Source organism: Poecilia mexicana, unplaced genomic scaffold, assembly GCF_051168715.1.
Source record: "Poecilia mexicana isolate PSO_F unplaced genomic scaffold, ASM5116871v1 scaffold_3, whole genome shotgun sequence".
NCBI lineage: Eukaryota > Metazoa > Chordata > Actinopteri > Cyprinodontiformes > Poeciliidae > Poecilia > Poecilia mexicana.
The window spans coordinates 8,251,150-8,274,142 of record NW_028263372.1 but is presented as its reverse complement, the minus strand read 5'-3'; the positions used below and the strand labels follow the sequence as shown (position 1 = coordinate 8,274,142).

Below are 22,993 nucleotides of genomic sequence, written 5' to 3'. Positions count from 1 at the left end.
GAAACACAACAGATGTTTTAGAATGTTTGCTATTTATTACACATGAAGAGGTTGCAACCGACTATCAGTTACTGTATGAAATTAAAATCCACTTATCAAGCAAATCAAATAAAGAGAGCTGTCGCAAATTAAGGCAATTGTATGTCAAGTATCCTCAGCCATAGAAAAGTAAACAGCTGAAGTAGTTTTAGTTTAAAAATGCAAAGAAAAGGCACTGTGTAACAAAACTAAGGTATAAAAATGTAAACATCATGACTGTATTTAGCCACTTGTGCCAATCTCAAGACACACAAGTGCTGCTCTAATAGTAAAGGTCCATTAAAGGGTCCTGCTTTAATTTTTATTAAAGCAGGCACCATAAAGAATCACTTCTTTATACTTAAAGAAGTGCTTCTTTAAATATAAAGAATCACTTCCAACTTTTATTATATGAGCTACAACTATTTTTAATTCCCTTCTGGAAATCAAATTTTTCTCAATATTAAAAAAAATGTTTTCTATGTCTGTACTTTGCCAAAATATTACCTCCCAGTGAGATTTTAAAGGGGCAGTTATATTATGTAAAAACAACTTTTCGGGGGGGGGCTTTACTTTATGTCATACTGTTATTTCCTCATGAAAAACACAGAGCAGTCCTCTCCCTGTGACTCTCCTACTTGGCTCCTTCAGACTAGCCAGAGCAATTAGCAAACACCTGGTGGAACTGCACATCTGCTGAGCTCATTATAGGAGCTGCTTCTCAGTGAAACTCTAAAAACATTGTTAAAGGGTTAATAGAGGAGCTGTGCTGTGATGACTTCCTGAAGGCGAAGTTTCAGAAAGAGCAGGAGTTTTTAAAGAGACAGAGGCCCAATTTCAAGGCATTAAATTACAAAATAAAATGTATTTTATGTAAGATTTGATATATGTATAAATCATTGTTTTAGCAACTGAAGTTAACATAGTTTCTTGATGGTGTTATTTTACAGCACAATGTGCCTGGATAACATATTACTGCCCCTTTAAAAGTATCGGATAGGAAATGTAGGTCTCCAAATTTGGGCTTATTTGAACTAAACTCTCAGCAGATCTGACATGAAAGCAGAATCGGAGGGGGCAATATATCTCTTTCACACGGTTTCTTGCCTTTATAGTCTCTCTGAAATGCTTAGTTAACTTCACCAGGAAAAAAACATTTAGATGATCTCCGTATGGAAGTCTAAATGTCCACCTGGGAAATGATCCGTTCACATTTTATTTGAGTGATTTGTGCCTTTATTACCTAAAATCTGTCTCTCCCTGTACATTGATTTATCTGTCCAGCATGATTTTTTTTTTGCCATCTTCAGCTCTTAATAAAACAAAAACAGTCCTAGCTGCTTGTTAGGTTTCCACAGCGCGCCTTTTTTTTTTTTTTTTTTTTTATTGTGTGGCCTCTAGGAGCAACAAGAACATCATTAATTCAGTTAGCTTAACAGCCAGCTCATTCACAGCTTTACTTACTGCTACAGAGCAGTGAAATGTGTGCCCCTGGTAGAGAAATCCATTTGTTTACTAAATTGAGCTCATCTGAAGAAAGCAGAAATGTGGTCAAATATTATTCCGCTGAGCAATTAATGCATGCTGCCTGCACTTTGTTTAGACGCCCAAATGCACACGCGTATCACCTTGGTAACCTCCCGTTTTTCTCCATTTCTTACCACTGACAAAACAAATTAACAATGCAATGTTTTATGTTTATGAGAGCAGCCGTGGCTGTGCAGCAGCTTTTTCTGCCTGGTTAAACAGCGCTTACCAAATTGCATAATTCAAACCGAAGCGGCCTGCGCCCCAAGCCCTGTATTAGCAAACATCAGATCTACTGAGCAGGAGTTTTTGTGATTGCTGCTCCCACTGAAAGCTGTTTGAAATGTATTTCATTCAGACTAATCACATTAGTGCCGTATTTATTAGCCTGTTGTAAGCTGTCACTGCTTGTGAAGTCTGTGGGCTTCCTCTAGGCCGAGCCTGGAAGCTGCATTGCAGTGTTTTCTTTTTTCTTTTTTTATTTCCTTGCAATTGCAAAGAAAGGCTGCGCACGTCTCTTGAAGAAAAGATTCACCATCAACCTTCTGCCAGATGTCATTTTCAGTCTCACGATGCATGAAATGCTGCGACTCATTGCCCTGCATCTTTTTTTTTTTTTACACTTAACAAATCTGGTGTTTTGTAAAAGTGTTCAGCCTCGTTCAATTGGATTGACCCAATGCAAAATAATGCACAATATCATGTGTATTTCCATTCTGTCTGCCTCTGGTACCCTTTGATAAATTCAGTGGAATTAGGTGATTCAAAAATCACCTAATTATTAAATAGAGTGCGCATGTCTTTAATTTAATCTGTGAAGGCCGCCGAGTTTTGTTAGAAAACATTAGTAAACAAACTGCATCATAAAGGTTAGTACAGCAGACGGGTCAGGGAGAAAGTTTTGTACTTTTATGTCATAAATCAATCATTAATGTGTTTTCCAGGGACATTTTACAACACAATCAATAAATTCTTAACTTCAGTTCTTATAAAAATGGTGCATATATATCAAACAAAAGAAATTTGACTTCGTAATGGTACTTCACTAAATAGGGCCTCTGTCTCTTTAAAAACTCCTGCTCTTTCTAAAGCTTCTGCTTCAGGAAGTCATCATCATAACATGTCTCCTCCATTAGCCCTTTAGCAACGTTTTTACCAGCAGAAGTAGCTCAGCAGATGTGCAGTTCCAGCAGGTGTTTGCTAATTGCTGCTGGCTAGTCTGAAGGAGCTGAGTGATGGGCTCCCTGTGAGGCAGAAGCTCGGAAGTTGGAAACTGCAGCTCTGAGGAGGAGCTTTGTCCTTGAAGGCGGAGCTACCTCCACCCATGTGTTTTGCACAGCTGAATGGTTGCCATGGGAGATTAAAGTATATCTCAAACCTACACGAATGAATCAAAGCAACACTCCATGTCTGTGTTTGATGAGGGAATAACATTATAACGTGTTAAAAAATGCTCAAAAATGTTGATGATTTTATAAAGTTCTGCCTCTTTAAATGTTTGCACAGTTCACTCCATCTTTCCAAACCTGAAAGAGTACAATGCAATTCTAAAGCTACCAGGACGTAATGGTGAAACATGGTGGTGTCATCATGCTGTGGGGATGCTTTTTTAACTCTGACTGAACAAATAAACTAATTAGAGTTAATAGGAAGAATCCTGTAACAAGACCTATTGGGGCTACAGAAGGCTTGAATACAGAGCAAAGGTTCACTCTCCTGCAGGACAATAACCATGTTTTATTCTATGTTTTTTTTTTCTTATGAGCATTTTGAAGTATCGCATTAGAAAAGGTTGATAGAAAAGACCAAAACAGTTTTCACGCCCACTTAAGATGAGTTTTTTTGTTTTATTTTTAATTTAAAATAAAGAGTTAATGTGTTTAAGGGAATATGGAAATACATTTGCCAAGTAATTTCTGACGTAACGAACATTTACCTCACGAGACTGATCTTGTTTCTTTCAGTCAACTAGTTTTGGCATGTGACATCACCAGAACAATTACAACTTGCCTGACAGCCACAGATTCTTGAAAACATCTCTGTGTTTTTCTGAGATCTGTGGGCCTCGCTAGTTTGAAACCTCTACTTCCTGTTTATTACCGCCGTGCATAACACCAACATCTGACACAATTATGCTTTGATTTGCCCTAAACCAGTTGATGAAAACATACATAATTAATGTTTACATTTTAAAAATATATACTTTTGAGAAATTTTAAAAGGTTGACAATTGAAGGGACACACATCCACTGACACTAAGCATACATTCAGAGATACAGTGGATTAGATAAGAAGAAGGTATTTTCATGTGTTGGGATGGTCTAGTCAAAGTCCAAGTCTATGTTCAAGTGAAAATCTATTTTTAAGTCTCTAGATTACAGAGAAATGCCCCAGAAGGCCTGGGTTACATATCAGTGTAAAATTGCTTCTATTACTTTTGACTATAATGTAGTCTGAGTTTTAGATTTTAAAAACTATCATTTTGAGTTGATCTTTCTTATATAAATTGATGAAAGTTTGTGGTTGTGATTTGCCAAACGTGAAAAAAGCTAATCGGTTGTGAATGTTTGGGTAAAAGTAGAAAGTACTCAGCTTTCCACATGTTTCCCGTGTTCACAAACTCTGTCCCCAAACAGAAGCAGGATTAGTGATCTGGCATCAGTAAGACAGAGCGGCTTGTTTGGCCAGTGGGCAGTAACATTCATTAAGATACCATTAAGATACTAAAGAGTTCCTCTCGTTAATCATTCAAGTCATAAAACCCCAAATAAAATACGCAGCAAACACTTTTCTCATTCTTCCTGCTTGGCCTCCTTCTCAAACTGGCCTATTTAAAACCTGCGCAGGCTCTTTTTTTTCCCCTCCATCTTTCTCTTTTACTCATTCTTTCTTTCTTTTCCTCACCGTGCCATTTCAGATTAAACCTCCTGTCACTCATGTACACATGAAAGCACAGCCGCATTCAGGTCTTTTTAATGATGCAAGACCAGAAAGTCTTCGCACTTTTTTTTTTCAACGTCTTGCATCTAGAAGTCAAGGTTTTGACATCTCACAGGTCGTAGCAGTGTCTTTAAATGACGCGTGCAAGAAAAGATGGAGGCTACATTTAGTTGTAGTTTAGTAATAAATCACCAATAAATTGGCAAGAGATCGAAGTCAGGCAAGGTTTCCGATTGTTGATCTGCAGGATAAATATCCAGACAAATCTGGATTTGTATCAAATATTGGAATTCGTTTTCAAAAGGAAAAGCCTGATCGGTGCGTCTTTTCAAGCTCTAAATTCTACTTCGGGGTTTTAATGAATTCAAATGTTGCAACAAGTGAACATTGTGTTGTAAGAATGGGTCAGCTCTGTTTTGTTTTGTTTTTCTGTTTTGTTTGTTTATTTTTTTTGCTGGTACCTTCACATATATTAATGGCACACTTTATGAGTTAGTTAAAACCTTGTCTGTAGCTGCAGGGGGAGTTTCACCTTGAGTGCTGATGAGAAATCAGTTTTCTCCTGCTCTCCGGTAACCTTAGTAATCAGCCTTACATCCTTCATCCCAGATCAATACAGAAGGTCATTCGGTATTGTATAATCGTGTATTGTTGTGTCTCTGTGTCCTGTGTTTGTATCAATGTGTGGGTGCAGCATAAATCATGTGCTGCGATTGCTTTTTTTTTTTTTTTTCCATTTGGGAACATGTTTACAACCACCAGCTCCGGCTCACTCAGTGTGTGTGTGTGTGTGTGTGTGTGTGCGTGTGTGCGTGCATGTGTGTGTGTGTGTGTGTGTGTGTGTGTGTGTGCGTGTGTGTGTGTGTGTGTGTGATTGTGTGTTGTGTTTGCTCCCTGTGTCCCAAGCTTTTCTGTTTTTGATGTTTTGATGTTTCTGTTTTTGCCGCTCAGGTTTCCTTCATCCAGAATCTGGTGTTCTGTGTGGAGAGAGCCTACAGGGTCCCCGACTACGGCATGTGGGAGCGAGGCAGCAAATACAATAACGGCAGCACAGAGCTGCATTCCAGGTCAGTCAGTCCGGAACAAAAGGCTCGTGAAGATGTTCTGGAATAAAAAAAAAAAAAACATATAAAATAAATGCTATAACATATTAAAACATCAAGGACAAATTTCTGTTTTGTAAACCAAAGATTTGTTATAAGTTTCCTTATCGTGCCAATCAAACTATTATTTGAAAACACATTTCTGTGTATAATCATTACAAATAATAGTAGACATAGTAAACACAAAGGGATGAAAACTAAATGGATACAGCGTGTATCTGTGTTGGCTCTGTTTATTTAGGTATCAGTCTTCAGGCCTCAATCTACGGAAGTCTGAATGTCCAAAAAGTAGAGGTGGGCAGATCAAGCCAAAATATCAATAATATCAATACCACATTGGTATCAGTATCTCCATTATTACCCCATGTTTACTCAAATAAATCTGAAAAATCCTGATTATACTTTTATTTTGAGTCATTTGATGTAAATGCATTTCAAATCAAAATTAAAATCAAAACTTAAGTTTTATTACAAAAAATTATACATGTATAATTATTTTTTTAAGTACCAAACTAAACATAAGTATTGTAAGTGATTCCTGAACTTTAGTCCCGCCCCTCTTCATATGTGTTTGATCCAGCTCTCTTCATGCACCGCAGCCTGATTCAGAAATAAAAGCTGCTGCTTCTCAACATGATCTCCTCAGTCAGAATGGAGCTGAATCTGAAATGACTTTTGAAGTGTTTTATAACTGTTCTCCATCCCTCATGCAGATATCATGCAGTCTATCTCTGCTGCCATCAAGTTTCCCAGCATTTGTAGAAACGGCATTCCAGGTTTTACACTGGAACTGGCTGTGAAGATGCCACACGAAACGAGCGTCCTTTTCCTTCTAATCCACTTTGCAAGCTTTTTTATTTTTTTTTTTTTTATGAGACATTTTTGATAAATGTATTCATGAACATTTACATGTAAATACATGAGATGATAGCCAGGCAGCTAATTTCCCATTGGAAGGTTGATGTTAATGCACAATAATAAATACAGAGAGGAGGGGCTTAGCGCTGTCAATCATCCTCATGTAAATGTGCTAATGGTGGAAAAACAACTTACCATTACAGGAAAACTGTTTATCCTCCTACCTAGCATTAGGATTTATGACAGGCAGTGCTAGCTGCAGCGTAGGAAGCGGAGAGGAGGATTAAGACAACGCCACACAAAGAGTCATTGACAGCAATAAGACGCGCCTCCTGGCTCTGACTGGTTGTTTTTATTTAGCACTGGAGAAAACAGAGGACCTTTATGTATTTATATATTTATTTTATTTATTAATTTTCATAGACTGTCTCATACCATACCATCACGACAAAGTGACAGTTTCAACAAAAAAAAAAAAATTTTATAAAAGTGACCTACTGTAGCTTTAAGAATACGAGAAACCCTAACGCAGATCTTTATCTCATTTTATCTCATTGACTATTTGTTGTAATGGGCAACAAAGCAACAGTCAGAAATAAGGCAAGTAATCTCCATCCAGAAAAACTGCACAGGAAGAGTTCAACAATCCGAACGCTGGTCGTTAAGCCCTCATGTCCGAGCAGCAGCTCCTCTGTTCTGACCCACTGCAGGGAGCTTTTGTTACCTGCTTCTAACTAACTTATCATCCAAGGTCGAACTGGCCTCCCTCTCCTCTATCAGCGTCTTGATAAAGATCCTCAATTTCTGCCATGGCTTATCTCCTGGAAGCATGTTCTTTCTTCTTCTTTCCCTCTGACAAACCAACACTATTGGCAGCAGCTTGCCAAGATATCCTGCGGGGGAGATAACTAATTCAATGTGTCTTGTGCTTCTTGCTGTTACGCTTTTGATTTTCACAATTAGCGAGAGAGTTTCTACATGTAGTTGTGTAATAGCAATTCGGATGCTGTGCATACATTGTAAACAATGAGGCTGACTTGTTTTAAAGCAGTTTTATGTAAACTAGATCTGCGTAACGGAGAAGTCCTTTTCTCTCTGCTTGTGGGTTAAATAGAAATGAACTGGAAAGCCTGTTTGCATTGGGGAGAGGATTTATTTGTACATAGTAAATGACTAACTTTTGCCTCTGGAGAACGTTTTATCGTCATGTCTGATCTATTAAATAGATTTAAGATTGAAGATAAATTTGACTGAAAGGAGCATGTCTAATCCCACCAGCATTGTTTCTGGTTTTAATGAGTCAGATGTAATCTGATGCACACTGTGCAGCATCTGCCTGTTCCTTCAGAGCCACAGGAAAATAACTGTCAGGGCATTGCCTTTGTACCAATATGAAAGTGTAGCATTCACAATATGATTAGCAGATAAGCTGGGCTGCCACTCTTGGCTCTCACAGTGCCGTGTGTACAGCACTAAGAGAATTAATATAAAATTTATAGCTGGTCAGTTGATCATTAAGTATTAAAAATCAACAAGGACATTAACATATCCCACCGAAACCCAACAGAACACTGTAAATCCCACACCATTGATCCCAATGCACAAGCTCTATTCAGAATGGGAATGTCGAGATTCCCTTCATTTCCTCACCTTTAGACCGACATTGCATGTTCTTCAATATGTGAGAATAGATGACAAGTTTGACCTCTAGCTTTAGTATTTGTATTTAAATTTATTCTGTAATGTATTAAGAATTTATATTTCAAGTTTGAAAGTATGAAAATGATTATAGAGTGTAAATTTGCTCCTCTAGTGTAAACTTTGTAGTTGTTCATTGTTCCAACTGCTGCTTTACTGAAAGACCAAAGCAGTATCAGTAGAGCTTTTCTTAGCTCTACTGCACATTTATGCACATTTAAACTGTTCCTAAAGGCACTTTTCAATTTCTTGTCATTTTTCTAATAAAACTTGATCCTGCTTTCATCTGTGTTTTCACACTGCAAACAGGTAAAGCGGCTATGGTATGAGAAATGTTTTTTGAGGTGTTTGAAGATGTCGTGACTGGCTTCATTTCCTTAAAGGTGAAGCATTTCCCCATTTTTGAGCCGATTATATTTGTGTTGCTCTGCGAACATCATGGCTCGGCTTTTATCTTACGTTCTGAAAGCTGCAGCTTTCGGAACGTTCTGTTCCCTGGTAAAGCTTCCAGTAACTTGTAATTAGCCAAGAAAGTTCTTGCTGTTAAAGTTGGTGGCTTGCCCTGCCCAAAATGAAGCATTTGCAACTAAAATAATGTTTTGTTTTGTTTTTTAACAAACTTTGAGTAGAGCTTGTGTCAGCGTTTCGGTTTGCTGGAAGCAGAATTCAAAAGGACTTGAGATTTTGTTTTGTTGCAGTAAAACAATGTGGAGGTAATCTGTGCAGGAGGAGATATTTTTCCATTGTGGTGTTAAATCAACTCTAGTTTGTTGGTGTAGAAAGTCTTGTTTGTTTTGGGAGGTGTGAGCGTGTAATCGAACTCTGGTGCGGATCAAAAACACGGATTATGGTCCACCTGAACGCCAAGGTTTCGGTTCGGTTGATGGGAACTCTGGCGCAGTTGAATTCATTTCTGAATGCCGAGCGGACCGGAGACCGCACCAACGCAGCAGATTTCCCCTTTTGCTTTCACCCAGAATGCAACCAAAACAAACGTGCATCTGTCACTTGGAAGAGAAATCTTACAACCGCTAAAATCTGACGCCACTTCAGTTTTATTCACATTTTGTGAAGGGGGAAGACGTGCTCAGTGTCTTCTTCAGAGGTTTTTGCGTTGCTTCCTTCAACGGTTGTTGTTACAGCGCCGCCACAGACGATGGAGTGAACAGGTTGCTCTAAGGTATTTCATTTGTTTGACACAGTGCAGTGAAAATGCAATTTTGATTCCCAGTCAAACCATGTCTACCGGGCTATCAGGTGTGAAAACACCCTTCGATGGTTTACACTGCAATAATGGTCACTTTAAATGATCCTGGAAAAACAATTTGAAGAGGATTTTTAAATTTTCTTTGCTTAAAGAAAGTTGTGACTTTGCATTTAACTCACCTGTAATGTTTAACTTCCACTGCTTGGGTGAAGCGTCTGCAGTGACATCAGCAGTCGTCTTCACTTTTCCTCCAGATCTCCCGTCTAATTTTCTTTCTGGGCTCCAATCTCCACTGGGTAGAAATGGAGACGCAGCAGTGAAATGGATTTGCTTTTTATCTGCATTGCAATCACAGCGGTCAGTCACTGTGAAATCCACTCCTATATTCTCTATTTATGATTTTCTGTTTTTTTTTTTGTTTTTTTTTCTGAAGAGAGGCTTTATTTACACCAGTCTACAATCTCAAGAGCCTTCAGCTTTATTAAGTCCTGCCAGATCTGTAAGATCACAATTTGAATTGGGCAACATTTTATGAAAGCAGTTGGGATAATTCTGACAGAAAAGATATTACAGTATTAAATACTGTAATACGAAGGTTATTGTTTCAGCTAATAACCTTCAGTGCGGTTATAATGTGGCTAATAGTCGGTGTTTCTTTTCATTCCAGCTCTGTCGGTCTCGCTAAAGCTGCTCTGGAGGCCATCAATGGATTCAACCTGTTTGGAAATCAGGTATTTGAACTTCACCCCAGGCACATGTTTTTTTTCTGACTGAATAAAAGTTAAATGCACTATTTCTGAATTCAAGACGGAGCTCTGTCTGAACACCCGGGTTTGTTTCAGCAGATACTTTATGTTTGCACACACTGTGATCGATGGCCGCAGTTGATCCGGGTTTGGCTCCCCCGACTGCTCTTTCGCTAAATCCATTAGTGCACATATTTTTTTCTTCTTCTTTTGTAAGACAGAAAAACAGAGTCATTCATTAAACCTGTCAATAGATTAGAAGTAAAGATATTTTTTTTCCTCTCATTCTTGTCAACAATTGGATGGGACCCAGGATTAGCTTATCTGGCCATTAAATCCCTCAGAAGTTTAGAGAGTTCCTAAGATCATTATGCGTCGCTGCAGGTTTCACTGCAAACCACTGTTTGTTTGTTTTCTTCCTTTTCAAACTGCTGTGAAAAAGAAAAGGGTTTTGGACCGATCCGTCAGCCAGAAAACAGAATCGGTCAATTTCGCCTTGATTGGCTCTGATCAATGACTGACAGGTCAATGACTGCTAAATGCCTGTCAGAAAAAGAACAATCTACTGAATGATAGAAGCAAAACGGAGATACAGAAAACACAAAAATTGTTGAACTAATATCATGAGAAGGATTATTAGTGTACGAAAATTTTATAAAAAAGATAACAAAGGTATGTGGAATGTACTAAAAGGTGTAATTGGAAAAAACTGATAGAATACCAAGTGTATAGATTTTTCAGGTGGAAATGATGAGTTCCATGAATTCTCTGTGAATTTGGGGCCAGATAAAATAAAATAAACTTTACAACATAAACTATGTAACCTAATGTCCAGACTCTGTTATAAACAGGTGGGATGGAGGTGTGGAGCTGAGCTATGACGTGTTTTACTAGCAGTTAATGTAAACTGAATTGTGTCAAATAAGTAAAGGATACATATTTGCAGTTGTACACTATTGTTATACATTATTAAAAAGAGGTAGTAAGAATACGTTTTCTACCGATATCTATTGGTGTTTGGGCACTGTTTTGTTTTCTTGTTTTGCATTTGACTATTTTTAATTGTTTGAAATAAAATAAATTAATTAATCAATCAGGACGGTAACACTTTATTTGAAGGGCTGTGCATAAGACTGACTCCTTCATGTTCGTAACATCTGTCATGAACATGAACATGAATAGACACTTTTAATGGAAGTTTTAGAACAACTTTGCATTTAAAATGCTATTATTTACCAAATAATGTAAAGTTGGCATTTTTAATAGACTTTAGATGCAACTTTTAGTACAACTTTACATTAAAAGTGTCATTATTTACTGAATGATACTTCATGACAACAGTCATAAACATTCATAAAGACTCCTTCATGTTCATGATGGTGTCATGCCAGTCTTATGCTCACCCCTTCAAATAAAGTGTTACCGTCAATACTATATAAAATTGATTAAATGTATCAAAATCAAGAAGACACATTATTTATTGCTTTCAACAGACAGTGCATACTTTACTGAACTGTGTTTTGTGTTTTTAAAATCCTTTAAATGTCAGACGTTTGCTTTAGTGCAGAACTGTTGGTAATGCTGGACTTAAGTCCATGTGTCCAGAGTTCTGCTCCTATCTGCTCCATCTTTTGGTTGGAGTTACATTCTTTAAAATAAAGAGGAAAAAAAAGGATTCAAACTGCCTGGAATTGGCAGGTTGCACCTTACAAGAAACCAGAAAGCAGGCAAAGTCTTATCAGCAACTTTCTACTCAAAATGGGTTCTGTTTTCAAGCTGAGTTTGTTGAATGGATTTACTGACGTGTCAGGTTTATGATCCATGCTGCGCAGAGCATCTGTAGATGTGTGTGTGAGAGTGTGAGTGTGTGTTTCATCAAGTCTGCTACTCCTATGTGGGAATGCTTGTGCACCAGCTTTCCTCTCTCTTATTAATGACTCTTATCAATCTTGATTTCCCAGCTGACTCTCAGCCGTCCAAAACCAAACCAAACTCCCCCAGCGCCTCAAAGCGGAACATTTATTACAAACCACACTGCTATTGCACTTATCGCCGACTCCAGACCGTATGCTTGTGTGTCACATTTAGCCTTTATGCCGGCTCAATGGACACTCTGCTTACAGGTCCAGGGAGTTTATAGTTTTCCTCCGCTGACCACCCCTCCTCTGACCAGTTGCAGGGATGCAGCTTTTCTGCTCCAGACAAACTGAACTGGACAGATAAAACTAATATCATCAGCTTTGAAGGCACATTTACGGCTCCTTGAATCCATGTAAACACCCCTTATTATTATTTTTCTTCCATATCAGCAGCGCCAGCATGTTTTATGTTAGTTTATCCATTAAGATCTTTCAAATAGTAAATATTTCTTATTAAATTTCTGTTTACTTCCATTTTCTGTGTGGCTTTTTATCGTTTTTATATTGACATTACATAACATTTTCTGTCACAGAAATATAAAGCACGGTTTTCTTTGTTAACCATGATAAACAATTTTTTCCAAGAATTAGAAAAACTGATCCAAATTATAATAGTTTATATTAGTGACAATTAAAAGCATTTATCTGTTTAATTAGAAGCTCTGCAGGGTTTCCCTCAGTTTATTATAAGCCTGGAGGGCCACCAGGCTCAGCATTGCTTATTTTTCAAGGTTGTTTTTTTTTTAAATGTTTGCATTTTTAAGACTTACTAGTTGGTATTCAGATATTAATTTTCTAGTCTTCCAATAACACATAATTATCAAGTGATATTTTCATATTTCCTGTCAACCTTAAACATTTTTTAACTCAAAAACATGACTGGTGGCTTTATGAATGACTGCTGAGCGCCCCAACCAACGGGCTCCTTTAGCGTATTTGATGCAATAAACCAAGTTTTTTTCAATTCCAACCAGTTTTGATTAATCAATAAAGGCAATTTAATCAGTAGTATTAGACTTTATACTTCTCCTGATTTTACAGCCATGTTGGGGGAAAACTGTCGATATTTAATGTATTTTACAGATGAGGGTTTCTGTTCATTTTGCTCTGTGATCAGAAGTGTTCAACCTCATTGCGGTCTCTGTATTTTAGTGGAAATGAGATTTTTAAATCCTTCACGTTTTTTTTAAATGCCACAGCCTTCGCTCTGAATGTTACTAAAACAAAAGACTCCAAGTAAAAACTTTTTGGATTGAAATTAAGCTGGCATAGCAACAAAAACACATGTTGTTTTCTTATTTTCATATAAATATGAACAAAAGCTTTTTGAATGCGGTGTTTATCAACCACGTTTATCCTGCAGACATACACCGATTAAGGTTTTTTCTCATATAACAATCTGACATATTGTTACTCTGAAAACATGCAGTTTATATTTGTGCAGACAATCTAATGCAGCCCTCATGTGTCTTTTCTTTAATTCACTAACTTGTTGTTTTTCTTTCCTTAGTTTCCTTCAAATAGCTTTTTATATTTCACAGACTTCAGTCACATAAAAATAAAAACAAGAAAAAAAATGGAAGTTAGTTTCACAAAACTGACTAGATTGATTTCTTAAAAAATATAACATTAGAACCTTGTATAACACTAAACATTCATGAAAAAGAGACACAATTGATGGAAGTGCATGCTGGTTCACATCTCCACTGCCTGTCTAGTCCCAGTCATATATATTAACCTGCCTTTTTAGGTCTGAATGTGTTCATTGATACTTCTACAGATGTATATACAGTAATTCTCTTCTACTTTAAGCCGATTTTATTTTTCACTGGCATGTCGCTCAGCTGCCTCCGTTTCTGTCCAGCTGCGCTCGGCACTCTGCAGATTGCTAAAGAAAAGATTGCTGATTTGACTAAAAGCCCAGACCTGTTTGGGGGAAGAAAACCAGATTCTAGCAATATTCATACATTATGCATAAGACTTGCATTAAAAACTGCTTAGCAGGTTTCAGCGGTGACTCGGTTGCTTTTATGTGAGCACAGCTGATGAAGCGGACTGGAGCCGCAAAGGTTTGATCACTTAAAAAAAAAAAACAACCTGAACAGCTTTACTCCCCTCTTCTCCTCTCCTCCTCCTCCGTTTCCTAAAGATATTTAAGTGTAGCGGATGAACAGCCGACGTGGTTGTTGCACTTCATCTCCCTGCGAGGATTTTTGAAGTGATAAAATAACTATCAGTCCTGCGCTGTTCAAACACTCCCACGTTCAACTTCAAACAAGTATGCAAGCCAGAAATATCCGCCCGACTTTGCAGGGAAAACGGCGTGTTTTTGATGTGTGGAGGCATGAGGTGAGAAGTTGAGGGCTTTAAAGCCAAGTGGTTTTATTTATTTATTTTTCTTTCTTTTCTCAGATAAATGATGGATGACTTGCCAAGTGTGAATGTTTGTGGGTGTGCACATTCAGACTGGAACACTATTAGCTGCCACTTTACCTGTGAAGCATGAACAGTTCCTACGTAACTGTGCTGTTTTTTTTTGTTTGTTTTTTCTTGCCCCCGCTGCAGGGCTGCTCGTGGTCTGTGATATTTGTGGATCTGGACGCCCACAACAGGAACCGACAGACCCTGTCCTCCCTGCTGCCCAGAGAGTCTCGCTCACATGTGAGTCAGTCCACGAAGCCCTCTGTGTCCAACCACAGCCGAGAACACCGACCCCAGCAGAGGAGCTGACAATCACTCAGACCTTCACTTATGTCACACAGTTTGATGGATTATATCTCCCATCGGTTTTGTTTTCCGCATCAGCTCTTCTCTCAGGTTCTATGGAGAAAACTCTAGATCTTCATCATTCTCTCTTGGGATCTTTAGAAATATTTTGTTTTTCACCAATTAACAAGAAAATCACAATATTTAGATTGTGTACTGATAAATCAGCATTACTGTCAGTATCGGTCCATGTTTGTAGATATTTAAGATATTTGGATCGTGTCTGATGAGTAAAACTGGCTCTGATAATAATAACCAATGTTTATTTTCAACTAGTTGTCACGTTTGTTTTTTTTCATGTGACTGCAGTGGTTGGTTCCCACAGGATTGTGGGAAGCTTAACCCTACACCAATGTTCTTAAGGTGTCAAAACATCATAAACATAAATTTAATATATATACAATATCAGTAAATATTGGTTATTGGACATAAAAGCAATATAGACATCAGATATCGGCATCGGCCCAATTTTTCATAGTAGTGCACCGGAAATTTTATTGTGAAGATTTGAATGTCTGATTGTTGTTCATCTCCTTCACCACAACAATAGAACATAATGTAATGCAAATAGGAATGCAACAATCTGATAAATCTGTTCACAATAATCACAACATATAGCCCTCAGTTAGCATCATCACAGTTTAGTAAAAAATATTTTAAAATATTCAAAAAGTCAGATTTTTGTTTCTTCTTAATTATTGGAGTCATAGCAAAATAAATTTAAGTTTGCATCAAAGCCGTGAAATTGGGCCTCTGTCTCTTTAAGAACCTCCTACCCTTCGGGACACTCCCCCTTCATCACAGCAGTGCTTTTCCATAATGCTGCTTTCAGCCATTTTTAGGAGCATTCTTGTTTGTATGAAGAGCTCAGCAGACAGCGCACTTCCTCCAGGTGTTTGCTAATTGCTGCTGCCACTAGTCTGAAGGAGCTGAGTGGAGAGGGATTCCCTGTGAGGTGGGACGTCGACTGGGGGCTGAAGCTTCAGGCTTCAGAGAAATATTCAGCGCTTTGTATGATGGTGTTAAGCTGTAACCTAATGTCTGCCACTGGAGATTAAAGGATTTCTCAAACATATATGAATAAATTAGAGCAAAACTCCAGCTATGTTTTTGATACGGAAACGATGTGACATGAGATAAAGCAAGAAAAAAAAAAAAGTAAATTTTGCATAAACCCTGCCCTTTAGTAAAGGAGTGTATATTTATCTGTGAAACACCATCACTATGTAGAGGGTAATGTTTTAACTGTTGACAAAAATGTCTATTAATTGCTTTATATTTGCATGAACAAATCCAGCTGCCTGCTTTCTTCCTCCAGATCATCTCTCATCCTGTCGTTTCCAACCAGCTCCAATTAACAAACAAGTTTCACCACTTCTTCTTATGCTTTTGACAAAATGCAAACAATCACGAGCTGCTTCAGGCAACTCGCCTTATTATTAATATTATAACAGCTACGCAGACCACAGGCAGGCTGACTCTTTTCTTGCGACTAGCTGGTAGCGAGTTAAACAGACAAAGTAGTCTCTGTGCTGACGACTCCAAAAACATCCTGCTGAATGATAATTAATTTAGCATCAGCAGCAGGAAGACTGAGTGCTGACTACAGGAGGGTTCTTTTAGGATTTAACTCGACCTTCTTTTCCCTCTTTCTGCAGGTGGTGGAAACAGAAAAACATCAGTTTGTGTTTGCAAGAGGAAAAAAACAGGAAAAGTCGATTCACTAAAGCAGAAATAAAGTTACACCAAACAGATTTTTTTTTGGTGCATTGCTGAATATCTTTTCCATTAATATTAAAGATAATTTATTTATATAAATATACATCTTTACACCACATCTGCTGCTGTGTCAGTCTTGTCAGGGTAAAACAGAATGACTCCAGTGGTGGGGCGAATTTAAACTTAAAGTTTTATCGCAATATTCTGGGATGCTGTTGTGATTGGGATAAAAGGGACATTCAATTTTAATTCTTCTACTTGGAAAAACATACCGATTTGTCAACTCATTTTGTAGGACACCAGTCAGATTATGTGTTATTTGTATCACTAAACTGCATATATTAACTACATCTAATCATATTTTCAAATTTATTAAGTATTGATACTCTCATTGATCATTTTTCTTGAGAAAATAGTCAAGCTAACACTCCTGACAGTACGGACGGTTTTGGAGGTTTAAGCATCATCAATTGGAATTTGTCGTGGAAACAATAAATAAAAATTATTGTCACGATAAATGATAAACGATACAACACACCCCAACCCTACTTTCATGTAACACTTTTAGCAACATTATGGAGTGATTCTCTGTGAAAAGCCATGTCTACATTTGCTCATTTTAAGACCATTTTTGCCTACCAGGACGTTTGTTCTTATTCTCTCCCAAACTATAGCCTGCCACACACACACACACACACACACACACACACACGTCAAAGGTTAATCGCACACATCAGATGAACCCACACCCCCGTGTCGATTCTAAATTTCAATTTAAAGCTGCGTTTCTCCCTTGTAGTCGATCATTATGCCACCTGTGCTGCTGATTGTTCGGCGTTCAGAAAGATTTGGCGAAAGTGAGAGGTGGCCTCACGGCAAATGTGGGGGTGGGGGGAAATGAAACGGAATCAGGAAAAGAAAGTAGGGGCACAATTATTTCCTTTTTTTCACGCCGCCTCTTGCAGACACTTCAGTGATCACATCTGTATGTATTTGAGTGTGAGAGAGTGTGTGTGCTGAATGTGTCGGGCAGAAAAGCCACCCGTCAGTATTTGAGGAATCAAATGAGTGTAATTAGAGGATCAGAGAGCCGTTTCAGTCATGTTAGGCTGACATTAAGGGGGAGGAAGCAGTGGAGGGGTTGCAACAGTGCAGGATTATGTCAAGATAAAGATACTAATACCATATCGGTGCTGCTTGTTGTGCGTCAAAAGATCCAATTTCAATATTCGGTCGCCCGTACGAGGTTCTGCTCTGCTCTTTGTGGAGCAACTGTAGCCAAGCGGTTTACCTTGTCAATATGCACACTGGAGTTGTAATGAGATGTCAGATAAAAGGGCCGGGGCTAAATGCCTCTGCCCCAGCCTTTGTTCCTGCAAAGATCAGCGCAAATTGAGAGCGAATCCAATACAAAGAAGCATCAAGCAGACCTGGAGAGAGACGCACTCGGTTAGCAGCTTGTTGAATGAACTCATCACAGCTCTGAGGAAACTTATTGTCCAGGCAGCCGAGTCTATTCATTAAGAAAACGCAGGAGCTTTATTTTTGGATTGATGAAGTGAAAATATTCCTGGTTGCTCTATGTGAATGATGGCTTTTCTTTTTTTATTCCTGCTCAATACGTCGTGTAGTCATAGTGGCCTCTTAAGTCAAATGACATTGTTTATTCCTAATGAGTGATTCTGTTACAGTTCAGTCAGATGCGGTTCGTCCATTTGGAAGAAAATTAAACAGAAATATTTTTAGCCTTTATTAGTGCTGACTTCTAACGAGAGCTGAAATATTTAGTCAGATTAATTGTAATGAATCAAGTATTGAAATAATCGTCAACTAAATTAGTAATTGATTAATCGTTAACTGGAGCATATTGACTAATAAATGACCAGTTGCTGAAACGACGACATATTCAGACCAAAAGCCAAATATTATTTGAATTTTTTAATGACTATTATTCATATATATCTTTTAATCAAGTGGCATAGTTTAGTTTGACCTGGTTCAAATTTTGTAAAAAAAAAAATATAAAGAAAAGAAAAAGAAATATCTTCAATTAAGCACCTTTTCCTGTCTAGTTAATGATCTGATAATCCAACAATAATCAACAGATCAGCTCTATGATGTGTTGATGTTGAGACTAAGCTTTTTACATTTTGATGTTACAGGTATTATTTTTAGCTGCTGATGGATCCTTTGCTGCAAATGATCAAGCATACACTAAAGGAATGTTATTTGTTTTACATATTTGTTTTTCTTATTTGAAAAAGGAATGGACTTACATTATTTGCATTTTGAATCTGTTATAAAAAATAAGCTCAAGAAGTTACATAAAAAGCTGTAGAATCCAATTAATTGTGAAAATAATAGATGGAATAATCGATATCTATAACAATCAGTATCGCATCCCTGCTTCTGATGCTGTTAAGTTGAGACTCTGTCAGTGATTTGCTGTGTTTCGTCTGACAGAACACCGACGCCGCCTTGCTCCCAACCATCAGCTACCCAGCCTTTGCGGTCGATGATGACGCTCTCTACAGCCAAACGCTCGACAAGATCGTCCGGAAGCTACGAGGCAAATATGGCTTCAAGCGTTTCCTGCGCGACGGCTACCGCACGGCGAATGAAGACAAGAACCGCCGCTACTACAAACCTGCTGAGATGAAGGTGAGTGTTAGGACTCCAGGTGGGATTCCTATTTATGATAAATGGTTGTTCAAAGAGTTCTGGACTGGTCATACGCAGTTGTTGTTGTTGTTGTTGTCCTTTTGACTCCTCCCACCATTGGGTTGTCATGGTACTACAGCCGCCTGCAGCTGCTCCGTTTCACAGCCAATGATTGGCCTCACTATTTAAGTGAATATATTTGTTTAAATATATTTAAATGTATATTTATATTTAAATATATTGTTTAAATATATATGGAATATATTTAAACAAATATATTGATTTGTTTAAATGTCGGTACGTTTGCCAATATCACAAGTATACCAATCTGATTTTGATTCAATATAATTCACAAATCTGCGATACATTACGCCTATCTAACGCAGTCAATTACATCTGTTTCAACTCACAAAAACATTTAAAATAATTTTCTCCCCAAGTTCCTACAGGCATTGAAATAAAAGTTCAAAATTTCAAAATAAGACATCCTAAACTTGATTATATAAATTAACATTTTGAATCATATCATGAATCATTTAATTTGTATATATCAATGTTTAGCTACACCTCTACTTAACAAGTGTGGATTTTACATAGACATGGGATAAAAAGACAGTCCCTGTCATGCTGATGTCATGTTTTGTGGTAAACTTCTGACCCACATACCAGAACTCTCAGGAAACTGTTCTAAAGTTTGGCAGGTTTATAAAAATACAAGAAGCTGCGTAGATTTCTGGTCCTTTCTGGTCCAGGGGGGTTTAACTCCGGGAGCGGAGAAGTAGGATGAATGTCTCATGGTGAGATTCAGGAAACAATCTTACTGGTTGAATAGGATTGTTTGAATCCAGAGAGAAGTGAGGAGTTGACTGCAGAGGATTCAAGGGCGGACAGGTTGAGTAAATCCTGGAGGATCAGATCCAGGAGGGAACTAAGCGGTAACCGTAGGAACAGGCACGAGGAACGAGGTCAGAGCAGAGTTGAGTTAACGAGGAATTACTCAGAGGGTTAGAGGCACCACACGGGTTGACACGGAGGCGTCGAATCAGAAACCGGCAGCGAGGGTTAGAGGCACCACACGGGTTGACACGGAGGCGTCGAATCAGAAACCGGCAGCCAGCTGCTCTGAAGCTCCTGCTGGTGGGCTGATTAGGAGCAGGTGTGCAGGAGCATCCGGCTCAGCCACTCCCCCTGGTGGAAACCTGCAGCTTTACAAGAAACAGAAACACCAAACACACCCAGCTAGCTCCGTTACAGCACAGGATGAATCAATTGCTATGAAAAACTGAGGCTAAAAGAGTCGGTCACTAAGAACACCAGGCAGCAAGAATGGATCCATTTCAGTTTTCAATGATTGAAAAATTCTTCTAATAATCAGAACAAAATGCCTCTTGTCTCGATTGAACTTTTGTACGCTTCGTTACATTGAAAACTTGTGATTCCTGGGATTTTTGTGAGACATCCCGACATTAGATTAGATTGGATTCATCTTCACTGTTGTTGCATATGTATAGGTACAGAAAATGGAAATGTGGTCTCTAACCAGAGAAGCAGCATAAATAGTGAGATACATATAGAAATAGGCAGAAAGTCAAATAAATTACATAAATACAATCACATAAAAAAATATATTGAAGAATTTTATCTGAATTGGAATTTTATGAGACATCCCAATACAAAGTAGCACATCACTGTAAAGTGCAAAAGAAAGGTCAGGACAGGAAGTTTTAATGCAAAGTTCTGTTATTCCGTATTTGAGTATCTCAAACTAATCAATCCATCATCTGAAAATGGTAAGAGAATGGAAAAACGACTCAAACTCAGAAATGAGCTTATGAGTCTGAAAAACCCCCCATAAAATGTCTAAAATTTACATTCAATCATCATAAAACAGGATGTGTCGTTAATGGAATGGGTCACATGCTTTAGTTTGTAAGCTTTAACCAAAACGGTGACCTTTGAACCTGTCCTGTGGCAGTTTGAACTTAGAGGTCGTCCTGCAGACTTCCTCTAAAAGCAAATCATCCATCAAACAGGGCCTAGTTAAAGTTTTAGTAGTGGTTTTAGTGATAATCGATTAAACTGAGGCCTTCAGAGATATTCAAAACCAACGCAAAAACATCTGTGCGACATTAACGTTTAGTTTAGTAAAAATATTCTGTTTGAGAAAAATTTTTGTTTTTTTTTTGTTTTGGTGGCCTTCATGACTCTTTGACAAACTCCTTCCTTATTTCCCAAACATCCTACTTTGACTTCTTCTCAGCGATCATCTGCTCATGTTTATGCACCAGTGAGTTTCTTTTCCTTTTGCAAATTCGACACGTAAATTTTGAGTCGACGTTAACTAGTGTTCACGTTGTCATTAAGAGACGGCGTGATCCAATCAGGCAGAAGAGACACAATGCAAAACAAAACCCGGCTTCAGCCGCAGAGTTTCTGTCACTGAACTGATGAGCTGAGACGAGGGTTGTTCTTCAAGCTCACTACATCGGCCAGTCAGGAGATCAGAAGGTGTTTACAGAAAGAAAACTTAGGAATTGTTGTTGTTTTATGTTATAAACTATAAATGGCAATACGTGCCAAACAAATCTTTTCAAATTGTTTTTCACTGTCAGTCAGATTTGAACATCTGAATTCACAGCACAAGTCTCCTTTGAGCCTTAGCTAACAAACTAACCGTGTGTAAACATAAGTTTCTGAAACCGTTGGGAGCTCTGAGAGAAGACTTCACGTTTTCTGGTCGCTCTTGACTGCAAGCTAAAGCCGAACCGCAACACAACCGCACAGTAATTAACAAAAAAAAAAAAAAAAGTCACAGACGATGAAGGCGCTCCCTTGATTTGCCGAAGTGGGCACTCATGAGGCACCGACTCTGAACCACTTTGCAATTAGCTGCATTTAATCCTGCAGCTAATAGGATAAAAAGACTCTGAGGCTCCGAATTATCCAACAGTTCTTCAGGCTCCTTCACACCTTCATTCAGACGAGAAAACACACCAAATGTTCCATATGCACACTCACAATCTGCTGTTTCCTCTTCATCTACAGTTGTAGAGTATATACTTTTATATGTACACGGATTGATTTGGGTCAGAAACTTTATATCTTTCTTAGTGGAAGGTCTGGAAATATTACTGCAGAGTGACTTTCTAGTACTAATACTCAACTAGCTGTCCTTCTAGGAGGCGGAGAGGTTGCTATGGATTAGATTTCCTAACCCTGTAGGCGCCTATAGCGAGAAGATGGTGACATGGTATAGCGGGTGGTGGGAGTGAAGACCAGCGTGAGCTCAGTCTGGAGGGCGAGGGGTCGCAGGTAGACCAGGTGTCCCTGCAGAGGACATCGATTGAAGCTGTTGTTGTTGGCGTTCAGAGAGAATTCACGGCGGGGGCAGACGCCCGCGCTTCCTGTCTGCTCGCTGAGAGCAGCAGCTGCCTCGGTGACAGACAGTTTTACCAATCAGTCAGGCTGCTCAAGCACAAAACACAAGGGAATGCTGCGTGTTTACAGCCTGAAAGGGTGAAAAAGCACAGGCCTCATTGAGCGGCTGCCTTGCCCCCACCGCCGCCAACCAGCCTCCCCTGCTTCTGCGCGTTATGCATTCTCCTGTCTATCATTTTCCCCTCATTTTCCCTCCCTCTGTCGCTGCTAAAGCAGTTTGAGGTGCAGCAGATCTGCATAATAGCAGCATGAAGACACGGAGCGTTTAAAGAAGCACGCTCAGACAGAGGCATCCGTGGAGTGGTGGTGACGGCGTCGGCGTGTGTCAGCTCCATTAGGCGTTTGTTTCTGCATTAAGATCTAATCTCTGTTATCTTCCATCGGTGTGGAGAG

The 22,993-nt window shown here is 38.6% G+C and overlaps 1 protein-coding gene across 2 annotated transcripts in view; it reads left to right on the top strand.

Annotated features, from left to right (window-relative positions):
- The window catches only part of phkb (phosphorylase kinase, beta), a 111,308-nt gene that overhangs the window by 29,291 nt on the left and 59,024 nt on the right, over positions 1-22,993 (top strand). For both annotated transcript variants that reach the window (XM_014983726.2, XM_014983724.2), the window contains 4 exons: positions 5,437-5,552; positions 10,019-10,082; positions 14,582-14,677; positions 18,965-19,162. In XM_014983726.2, coding sequence (XP_014839212.2) covers positions 5,437-5,552; positions 10,019-10,082; positions 14,582-14,677; positions 18,965-19,162 — 474 coding nt within the window. The remainder of the gene's footprint in view (positions 1-5,436; positions 5,553-10,018; positions 10,083-14,581; positions 14,678-18,964; positions 19,163-22,993) is intronic.